Source organism: Mchenga conophoros, linkage group LG1, assembly GCF_057382185.1.
Source record: "Mchenga conophoros isolate Kocher_MC1m ecotype Shallow Benthic linkage group LG1, M_conophoros_male_GT1.1, whole genome shotgun sequence".
Taxonomy (NCBI): domain Eukaryota; kingdom Metazoa; phylum Chordata; class Actinopteri; order Cichliformes; family Cichlidae; genus Mchenga; species Mchenga conophoros.
The window spans coordinates 17,285,448-17,297,098 of record NC_140526.1 but is presented as its reverse complement, the minus strand read 5'-3'; the positions used below and the strand labels follow the sequence as shown (position 1 = coordinate 17,297,098).

At 40.4% G+C, this 11,651-nt stretch overlaps 1 protein-coding gene across 1 annotated transcript; it reads right to left on the bottom strand.

Moving 5' to 3' along the window:
- rcn1 (reticulocalbin 1, EF-hand calcium binding domain) lies at positions 1–6,971 on the bottom strand. The gene is made up of 6 exons (XM_085268143.1): positions 6,404–6,971; positions 4,500–4,693; positions 4,200–4,378; positions 2,178–2,238; positions 1,369–1,568; positions 1–1,011 (listed from the first exon to the last, which is right to left on the bottom strand). The coding sequence occupies exons 1-6, from the start codon at positions 6,628–6,630 to the stop codon at positions 904–906; spliced, it is 969 nt and encodes a 322-aa protein (XP_085124269.1). The 5' UTR covers positions 6,631–6,971; the 3' UTR covers positions 1–903.
- Positions 6,972–11,651: the final 4,680 nt, after the last annotated feature.

The window sequence follows — 11,651 nt, the reverse complement described above, 5'->3', positions numbered from 1 at the left end:
TCAAGGAAGGGAGACTTTATTTCCACCCATTACATATTCAGTAGGCCTTAGCCTAATTGACCTTAAAATCAGACAGTTGTAAACAGATAAAGTTAAAAATGAAACATCAAAAAGTGAAAATGTGAACACTGAGCACACAGTTGGCCTTACGTATACCAATAAATACATTTCAAACTAAATGTGGAGAAACATTTTTTTCACAGGCTACACTAAAACCAAATGCGTGCAAAAACCATGCCATTAAACATCAGTAATCAACAATTCTTAAAATACTTAAAGGATATAAAAAGTCTTTAGTTAACAGGACAATAAAACTGTAAACAAACAAACGAAAAAACTAAATTTGTGTTGTCTGTTTTTCTGAAAAGGAAAAGACCTTTAGTAGAACACTATATTCCTCTCAAACCTAAAGTTCAGAAGCAATTTAATAAATAAATAAATTCAGAACAAACGTTCTGAGCTGTGGTTTCACATTAGCATCAAAAACTGTTCCCATGTCTGACAATACTAAGCTTTGACAAGTTTTGTTACAGACTATCTACACAAATCTCTGAGGCAATGAATCTGGCGATTCGGCTGGAAGGCACCATTGTTGGAAAGTAAGTCCACGGGGTCTGGCTTTGCTCCTGAATGTCAGAAGCACAACATCGATACGAAGACTGAAACAGACCCACAGAGTTAGTGGTAGGATCGACACTCGTGCGTCCTCTCATTTGGTACAATGTTGGTTTGAAGTCTAACAAACTGACATCTGTCCCACTCTTACTGTCACTGTGTGTGATTGTGTCTTTGTAGACCAGCGCCACACACACACACACACACACACACACACACACACACACACACACACACACACACACACACACACACACACACACACACACACGAAGCTGCAGTGAGAGCTCAGAGCTCGTCGTGGTTCCTGGTGAGGTCTTCTCCATAGTTAGTAGCCTGACTTCCCACAAACATGTTCCAGTTCTCGAGGATCTCCTCTTTAGTCAGCATCTGATCCTGATAAGGGAGATAGAACGTGTGAAATATGATGATTAAAAAAGCTCTTATTTAAATGTAAACAAAAACACTCTCCCGAAAGCAAAAAAACACTCAAGTGAAGAATTCTGCTGTGAACTGAAAATACACAAATACGAAATACACCAATAAAGAAAATTAACTTGTTTGCATGCCGTCTCTGTGCCTGCACTCTGGCGGCCCGTCCAGATCGTACACTTACTTTTGCCCTCTGTCGGCTAGGACGGGTTCCAGCTCGTACCCGGTGACTCTAATGAACCCTGTGTTGACAAGCTCTCACATCCACAAGGGCACAAGCAATAGATATGAAACCATATCAACATAGCTCTAACAGTATACCTTGTCCTGATCAGACTCGTACACCAGATGTCTGGCCTCCGCCTGTGCATGATCATAGTCCTGTGGCATGATCCAGTGACGGATTTCATCCTGGTCCATTTTTCCATCTTTGTTCAAGTCTCGGAAGTCAGAGAACTGTTCCCTCTCAGTCTTGACCCACTCTGGTTCTGGACCACCATCCTCATGTGCAAACATGTCCGCTGAAACCCAAAGAAATGATGAAAGAACATTTGAATAAGACATTTCGACATTTTTTTAGTTTGCATTTAAAGAGAACACACAATTTACACCTTAAATACACTCCTGGTATAAATTCCTACAGAAATGGCATACACACAATGTACACTATTTCACATGCAAGCTTTCCAAAGCAAACACCAATGACACTGAAGCTCTGAACCCTAACATCCATCTATAGTGGAGGTGAAGTTTAAGTCCTGTTGTCATTTCAGTGCACTGATAGAAAAATCATCAACACTAAATGATTCATAATTAAAGAACTGTGCACACATAATGCTATCAAGAGGACATGTACATATTTCGTATTTCTAAAAAGAGCTGAAAAGTTCCTGCAAACTCCTGCAACACTTTAAAATCCACTTTTTCCAGTGATTAGGGGATTGAGGCAAATTGTTGAAATATTATATTATGCTCCTTATTCACATTCCTGTTCGTCTTTGTATGCTTCAAATTGTCAGTGTGTGTTTTAAAAACACTGAGTGGTATATTGTTAGGTTCTAAGTAGATGTTTGAGTGCTAACGGGTTTTTATTTTTTTACCAATTGCTTTCAATTTTTGAATTAACTCACCGATATACTCGTCCTCATCCACATGCCCGTCACTGTTCCTGTCAATGTCCTCCAAGGTTTCCTGCATAGAGAATGAGTTAATAATATCATTAAAGGAAGACACAAGGGTCCGTCAACTATAGAGGAACTTTCACTTTGAGTAATAGAAGAGAAACGTGCAGCCCTGGGGTGGAAAAGTGAATTTATAAGATTCTGCTCACAGCTGGGCCGGCAGAGTGACACAACAATACAGGACTACTGATGAGTTGCACTCAACAATGATTTACCCTTTTCAGCAAACACTTGGTTCCACTAGATTTATCTGTAACATACTGGATCTGACAGTATGTGAATTTGGCTAACTGGTTAATTAAAGGGAAGGGAGTTTAAGTATCTCAGGGTTTTGTTCGTGTGGGGGTGGCACTTGTAGTGATGTGGATGCTGTAGTGATCTGAACATGAAAGCAAAGCTGTCAGTTTGGTTCCTACTCTTACTTATGGTCACGAACTTTGGGTAGCAACCGAGAGAATGAAATCTTGGATACATGATGCAGAGACTATTTTCTTCCAAAGGGTGTTCGGGGTCCCCTTTACAGACAGGGCAAGCAGCTTGGCTGTTCTGGAGTTACTTAGATTAGAGCTGCTACTCCTACATCTGTGCAGGGTCAGCAAAAAGAGATTTTTCTCCAGTGTAGATCTTTAGAAACACTGAAAGGGTAAGATGTTCTCCGTTTTATAAGGATGCAAAAAGGACACGACAATTCACAGCAGTATAATCGGTATCATAATTAAAACCTATGTTCTGCTATAAAATCTTGTCTTTGCTTGGAAAATAACATAATGGGTTCAGCAATGAACTAAAGCATTTTATATTAGCTTTCTTTCACATCAAACAGTTTCAGATCACTAAAACTGACCCTTTCGTAACTCTTTTTAGGTTGAAATTCAGAAATTCTCTTAATGGTGTGTTAAAAGGAAGAAATGAAGACCTACATAAACACCACCACATACATCCAAGTTTTGCTTCCTGACTAGTTTTCCCAAATTCCTAATCAATAACTATGCCTCCTTGATTATTCACATCTCTCTGACTTAACTACGACCGGTTCTGTTCTGTTTTCTTTGGCCAAATACATGTGAATGCTCATGGAAAGTGTTACGCTTCAGAATGAAAGATTTCTCGTCTGCCAAATTTAATCTACTATTCTTAAGGACTGGTATTGTTCCACGTTTGCAGTGTGCAGGAGCTCTCTGGTGCCAATAGTAGATGGCAGCAACACAAGCAGTTTGAAGGTAGAAATGTGAAGTGTGTGTAGGGTTCCAGTTGGCGCTTACCAACTTCACGTTCCTCCCTGATCCTGCACAGCAATCTCCTTCAGTTATTGTTCACGCTAGCCTACAGCCACATCCTTTCTAATGTTTTTCCTATGATCGCATGTACCATCAGTTACTCATTCGTTTGCATAGTTTTAGAAAGATCAGTGTTTCTGAAAAATTCATTGTAAGTATAAAGTATGAATGCAGCATGTATGTATGTGTAACTATCATGTTAGCTCTAGCCAGATTCACCACAATCAGTGAAGACACCCCTGACTGAACCGTTCTTTGGTAACATTCAGCAACATCATAAAAATGAGAGATTAATAATTAACTCTGTCAAATGGGTAGTACAAATTTTATGAACAGAGCAGCATAGTGCATCACTGCTAACATTCGCCACCCCACATTCCACGAAGCCGAATTTATATTTAAAGATTGAGTTTTAAATGGGACGGTCGGTTTGTCCCACTGGACCTGTTCCCAAAAAAATATATAGGAACTCAATCATTTCTGGGCCAAGTTAAAATTTCATTAGGAGGTTATTCAAATGTAGCACATTTATTTAAGTAGCGAGATCAAACACATGGAACAGAAACTCAAAACTCTTGGAATTAAATCATATTTCTTATTAGGCAGACGTGCTCTTACTTTTGGGAACGTCACTTCTTTCAGGTCTGACGTGCGTACTCCTTACTTAAAGATCATGTGAACACAAAGGGCTTACCAGAACCACAATATCCTTCATGTGTTCGAACTCCTCAGGGTGGAGGAAGGCTGTGAACTCTTCTCTGTCTGCTGCCAGGTCCCTGTTCAGATCAGCTGCTTTAAACCTCCTCTCATCACGAGGGAGCATCTTCTTGAAGCTGAACTGGTCCGTGGCATCTTCAAATTCTTCCGGGTTGGCTAAGAGGGTGAAAAAAAAAAGATGAATAAAAAATGAATCAGGTTTAATAGCCATGTAATACTTTAATACTAAAAAAAAATAAAAAAATACACCATGTGTCTTGAACTAGTGAGCCCATACCGAGGTAGTATCCATATGTGGCTTGTTTGTACTCATCCCAGGAAATCTTATTGTCCTTATTCAGGTCATAATCAGTCCACACCTTGGCTACATTCTCATACACATAACGCTTCTGGACGCGCTTTATCCAAGCCTTGAGTTCAGCTGTGGTGATGTAGCCGTCTGCATCGCTGTCTATTCGGTCCACAATTTTTCTGTTGGGCAGGGGAAAAGACCGATATTAGTGGTATATTAACTAGATCTTATAGGCATATATAGGCAACATACAGTGTTGTGCAAAAATACTGACTCAGCCCCTCATTTCTTTATATTTTGGTTGAAAATATTTATTTATTGAAATGTGCAGAGATTTGCTGAAATTCAATATAGAAGGCAAAAATTGAGGTTTTACAATTTAAGAAGTTTAAAAGTCAGTATTCGGTATGGCAGTGTTTATTCTTCTTTAAGTAGGCTTCAGGGCCAATTCTCCAGGCTTCTTGAAGAACAGTCAAAGCTCTTATTTGGATGTTGGCTGCTTTTTGTAGCGTTCTCTGTCAAGATGATCTCACACAGCTTCAGTAGTGTTGAAGTCCGGGCTCTGGGGAGACCAGTCCATGACTGATAATGTTAATGTGTGTTTTTCAGTCCAGGTATGCTTTAACTGCACTGTCATTGTGTTTGGGATCATTGCTATACTGAAAAATGAAGTCTTGCTGATAGGATGCTTTTCAGATGGTATTAGATGGTGGATCAAAACCTAATGGTATTTTTCTGCATCAGTAATTCTGTCAAGTTTGACAAGGTCCCCAACACCACCGGCTGAAATGCAAATGCAAACCCTGACCCTCTAGTCCTGCGTCAAGTCTTCGGTTGATTTTTGTCCTTTTTCTTAAGAACATAGGTTTCAGATACCGTTCATCTGCTGTAATTAGTCCTTTACAGGCCTGCTACTTCCTTTTTATTGTTCACAGATTGTCCACTTCGTGCTTTTTAACGCTTGAATGATTCACATTAGTGTTAAGTGATTAAACAAACAAACAGACAAAAATAAAAATGAAAATGAAAATAAAGGAATGGACTAAAAATTAGGGGGGGGGACAAAACAGATGTCCAAAGAAAAACTTTGAAAACCAATTAAATGTAAGAAGGAAAGTATAAAAGTAAAATATAGAGTGACCGAAGACTTTAGTAATGAGATACTGATTAATGACAGGCTGGATTAATAATTAATAACTAATTAATTTCCTACAGGTAATGTGGATTCATAGAAAGGATTTCTGAGGGAGGGGCAGGCAAACCCAGGTTAGAAAGCTAAAAACTGCAGTGCATCTGTGGTGTATTCTTAGACCTGGGCTGCCACGTTGTGATATTACAGGGGTCCTCCCTCTTTCAAGACAACAAGCAGGAGTTTTATGGACTAACTTGCGTCACATGGTGCCAACTTGTCACTGCAGCAGTGGCAGAAGAAAAAAAAAAAACGTTTAATACTTGAAGAATCCTGCCAACAGAACCAAGTGGCACACTGAGCGTGCCCTGCAGTTTTGTACAGAATACCTACATGCAGAACTTCGGCCATTAAACTTTCCTTAAACTTCACCCCCATAAATGAATCTTTAATGAGTATTTGTAATTAAGATTTCTGCAGACTATTAAGTGTACAGTGTGTGCAAACAGTATGGGTGCCATAATAAAGCAGGAGTGCTTTCACAGGCACATGTTCCCATGTTTTTAAATGTTTAGTGTTCTTAGTCTGAACAGTTACACGAAACGGGCTTCAGCGGCAGAGTGTGTGATTTAAAACAAACAAACAAACAAACACAAAAGCTCCAACCTGTCCTTCGAAATCCCACCAAGCCTGTCACTAACTTCACTTTCAGATACCAAAAATCAGCTTATGTGGCAGAGTGCTGGTAGCATTTCCTTACCCGAGCTTGTCCTTGCTCTCTTCAGGGGTGAGCTGATCAAATGTTTTGGCCTCCTCTTTGCCCAGAAAGGCCTCATGGTCATACTGGAAGCTCTTATTGTCTTCGTGGGCTTGCCTGCTTAGCTCTGGCTCATGATGAACTCTCTCTTTTCTCAGCGTCGGCTTGGTCTGCGCCACAGCGGCGCAGAGGAGCACAGCGCACACGAAGCTGAAGCTGAAGCCGGCCATCAGTCGGGGTTCAAGCTGACTTCTCTCAGAAGGCACAGCGATCTCCGAAACGGGCCTACAACACCACAACACACAATGATCAAGCGGCTGTGTAGCTCCTTTCACTGCTGGACCGCTAAACGCCGACTTTTTGTCCTGTCTTCAGCGGCGGAGCGCAACAATGTTGCAGCAATGTTCAAACACCCTCAAAACGCAACCTGCGCCCGCAAACAGGTCCTCTCTGAACACCTACACTCCTCCCCGGTTTAGTCAATCCTGTCCCTTATCCCAATGAAAGGGATGCAACCAAACAGGGATTTCCTGCCGCCTTACGTACAGCCATTCACAGACTCCGTTTGATTCAGGCCCCAGCCTCAACCACTGCCAGAATATCCCCCATTGGTCCACGGGATGTCGGTAACACGAGAGGGATTCCGGCGCCACGTTGCAAGCTGACGAACGACCAGAGCAGGAGAATCAACGTGGGTCAGCGAGCAACCAGTGAGAACGGGAGTAACACACACAGTTTTAGGGAACTATTTAAGTGTTTTCTGCCAACTTGTAATAAGGTGCATTTGAAATGAAAAGGCTGTGTGCACACAGCTACGCTGATGTACAGGGATATAAATAAACCATTGCTGTCTAAAAAATCATCAGTCACAAGTATGCAGCTCGCTGCTTCAGTGTAAACGTTTAAGCTAAAACATGCTGGAACTGATTTCAGTGTTTGATGTTTGTTTGAGGGTAAAGTTCCTTGAATCCGTAAAGTATGCAATACTATAGTATTATACGAGTACTGCTTACTGGATTTAGATGGATTATTCTATATGTTAGTTGCTATAGAACTGAATGAATAACTGTGGCATCATGACACAGTTAAAGTCTTGCTAAGATAACAGCTGTGGAATATCTTTGAATGTGTCTATGTGCGTGTATGTGTGTTAGTGTGTCTGAGAGTGATGGAGAAAGTGAAGGATGGCAGGGTAACTAGTGGGAATGTTATGTACTGGCCATGCACTATATTTAGTAATAAAAAGACAACATATCCTATCAGATGTTGAAACTGGGACATTTAAAAAAAATGCTGATTTTAACATGCTTTCAGAAACATATTTCAAAAGACTTAAGCATCTGGAAGCTGAGGAGGCCAATTGCTTTTGTTACATTTTGTATTTCATAATCCCCAAAACGTTTTCAGTGGGTGAACGACAGGCAGGCCGGTTCAGCACCCACTGTCTTTTACTCTTGTAATCATGTGCAGAATGTGGTTTGGCAATGCGTTGCCTGAAAAAGACAAAGCCTGGATGGCAGCATATGTTGTTCCAAAACCTGATTTATCGTTCATCACTGATAATCCCTTCACAGATGTGTGTGTCACTCGTGCCATGTGCACTAATGTATCCCCTTAATGCCCTTTATTTTTAAACTGCTTTCTGGAAACGAGTTGGATGGTTAGCTGAGAGGATGTAGCCTCTATTATTTCTTTTGTTGAGTAGAGAATATATGTATGTATGTATGTATGTGTGTATGTATGTACAATACCAGTCAAAAGTTTGGACACGCCTTGTGATTTAATAGTTTTTCATTATTTTCACGACTATTTACATTGTAGATTCTCACTGAAGGCATTAAAACTATGAATGAACACATATGGAATTATGTCGTAGTAAACAAAAAAGTGTGAAATAACTCAAAACATTTTATATTTTACATTCTTCAAAATAGCCACCCTTTGCTTTGATTACTGCTTTGCAAACTCTTAGCATTCCCTCGATGAGCTTCATGAGGTCGTTACCTGAAATGGTTTTCCAACAGTCTTGAGAAGTTCCCAGAGATGCTGAGCAATTGTTGGCCCTTTTGCCTTGACTCTGCGTTCCATCTCATCCCAAACCATCTCAATCAGGTTTAGTTCAGGTGACTGTGGAGGCTAGGCCATCTGGAGCAGCACTCCATCACTCTCTTTCTTGGTTAAATAGCCCTTACACAGCCTGGAGGTGTGTTTGGGGTCATTGTCCAGCTAGACGCAAACCGGATGGGATGGGATGTCGCTGCAGGATGCTGTGGTAGTCATGCTGGTTCAGTGTGCCTTCAGTTTTGAATAAATCCCCAACAGTGTCACCAGCAAAGCATCCCCACACCATCACACCTCCTCCACCATGCTTCACGGTGGGAACCATGCACATAGAGACCATCCGGTCACCTTTTCTGTGTCGCACAAAGACACAGCGGGTGGAACCAAAGATCTCAAATTTGGACTAAAGTACAGATTTCCACTAGTGTAATGTCCATTCGTTGTGTTTCTTGGCCCAAACAAATCTTTTCTGCTTGCTGCTTTTCCATAGCAGCTATTTGACCATAAAAGGCCTGATTCACATGTTCTCTGAACAGTTGATGTAGAGATGTGTCTGCTACAGGAACTCTGTGTGGCATTTATCTGGGCTCTAATCTGAGGTGCTGTTAACTTGCGAATTCTGAGGCTGGTGACTCTGATGAATTTATCCTCAGCAGCAGAGGTGACTCCTTCCTTTCCAGGGGTGGTCCTCATGTCAGCCAGTTTTGTCGTAGTGCTTGATGGTTTTTGCTACTACACTTCAAAGTTTTAGCAATTTTCTGGACTTACTGACCTTCAGTTTTCAAAGTAATGATGGACTGTCATTTCTCTTTACTTAGCTGATTGGTTCTTGCCATAATATGAATTTTAACAGTTGTCAAATAGGGCTGGCAGCTGTGTACCAACCTGACTTCTGCACAACACAACTTATGGTCCCAACACCATTAGGAAAGCAAGAAATTCCACAAATGAACCCTGACAAGGCACGCCTGTGAACTACTTATCAATTTTTTTCTTTGCTACATAATTCCATATATGTGTCATGTATTTGATGTCATCAGTATCTATCTGCAATGTAGAAAGTAGTAAAAATAAAGAAAAACAATTAAATGAGAAGACATGTCGTAGTGTTGGAGAGTTGGTGTTGGAGATTTTGTCAAATCAATGGATCTGACATCCATCCATCCATGGATAGCCCTCCCCAGAGCCTGGACCTCAACATTTTTGAGGCAATGTGGGATCATCTTGACCGAGAACAGAACAAAAGGCAGCCAACATCCAAAGAAGAGCTTTGAATGTCCTTCAAGAAGCCTGGAGAACTATTAATGAAGACTACTTCAACAAATGAAAAGAAAGCTTCTGTATGAGAGCTCAGGATATGTTGAAGAACACTCTGGTTTTGTTTGTTTGTTTGTTTTGTTTTTTGCCTCAGATACACTATTTATTTCCCATTTTCCTAAAACAGTATAAAGTATAAAGACGTGTGAGGCTGATTCAACACTTTTGCACTGTAGATTTTAGTATTTACTTAAATTAGTTTAGGTTTTAGTAATTTTAGTTAAAGTAGTTTTTAAGTTAATTTTTTTCATTTTAAGAAATACGGAGCATGGGTTTTGGATCATTAACAATATCTGAGAATGTGGAAAGTTAAAAGATTGCTTCAACTACAGATAACTTCATAAGTCAATGCGAGAGTGTGAAGTCGTCCAGTTTAGTTGAGTCCTAGCGATATAATGTTTCGAGATAGAGGAAGAGTTGGTGTAGGGAGGGGTGTGTGATCATATCCACGTGAAGAAAACGAAAAGAATCACATTACTGAGCCCCATCTCAACATGAGGTAATATGGAAGAACAGACTCTGTACCCTGGAAACAACTTGCTGACACTGCCATGCCTAATCCTCCTTTGTGGGCAGGAGAAACATGTATTTTGCCATTCATCATTAGCATAATAAGCCAGCACATGGCACTTTGCTGTTTTGCATAAACAGTACACCCCAGTTTATGATTATAAAGAGGCCCTGGGGCCAACTAGCCTCTTTATTCAATTAATGAATAGTTAATGTATTTAAATTAGTCCTGCCTGGTCAATTTGAATCAGTGTGCTGTGCAGACATGAAGAAATACAAATGTGCTTTCCCAAAGAGATGCATTTCCTAAAGATACATATGGATATACAAGAATACAGAATTTTCATCTTGGTGATGATGATGGTCTCAGCAGGATAGATAGTTGGACCCTTTCATTAACTTTAGATCACACAGCAGGGGCAGATTTTTAGGTGTTACCTGTATGCTGAACACTATACTCTCAAACAATGGTAGCATGGCTGAACAACAGCGGGCATTAACATGTTGGAAGGAGAAAGCGGATGGCAAGAGTGGCTTTCAACATGAATATTTCACCAAGGAATAGAACGGGGAGGGGGCTGCAGCTACGGGCGTGTTCAGTTAACCATGAGATTGCACACACTGCAGAATGCATTTGGTTAATGTAATTAAGAAAACCCTATGGTGGGAGACACAGAGCATTAGTGTCCAGAAAATTCAGTTCAGTTGTGGCCTCTTTTTGCCCTGTGCTTACAGACACACACTGCATTTATCAGATTTTTGATCTTCTTTTGGTGCGACAACAGTTTTGTTAGTTTGATTAAGCAACAACAATTAATCAGCGCATCTGAATAATTAAAGGGTTATAAATAACTGAGATCGTGCACAATGGAAGTGAGTTTGACAGTAAATATGATTGTAGTTCTTTTTTTTTTAAATCGCTGTTTACTGTATACCTGAAGTCATGCCTGCAACATTTCATTTACTAGTATTATCAAGTATCTTCTTTAAGCTTTTGAAGACAGAGAAGCTAGAAACTTGTCGATGTTTGCTTTTTAATGTCCTTTTCCCCCTTTTTTGTTGTCTGTCTTTCAGTTGCAGCTCAGGACTAGGTGGTTCTCTTTTCTGTAACTCTGAGCCACAAAGGCGACAAAAAACTAAATAAATCAAATAAAACAATGCAGACTTATGCAATGATTTTAATGTTAAATGAGGAGCCTCATGTTGTATTTCGCTAAGACACAAAAACTGAGAATGTTGCCAACATGAAGATTATGAGAAAGAACTGAGCTGTACTCCCACTCACATAAAAGATTGATCGTGCTGTGGCGTCACTCATTGGATAGTGAAGCCCCGTTATGAAACGTCAAGCTGAGCGCGTTCA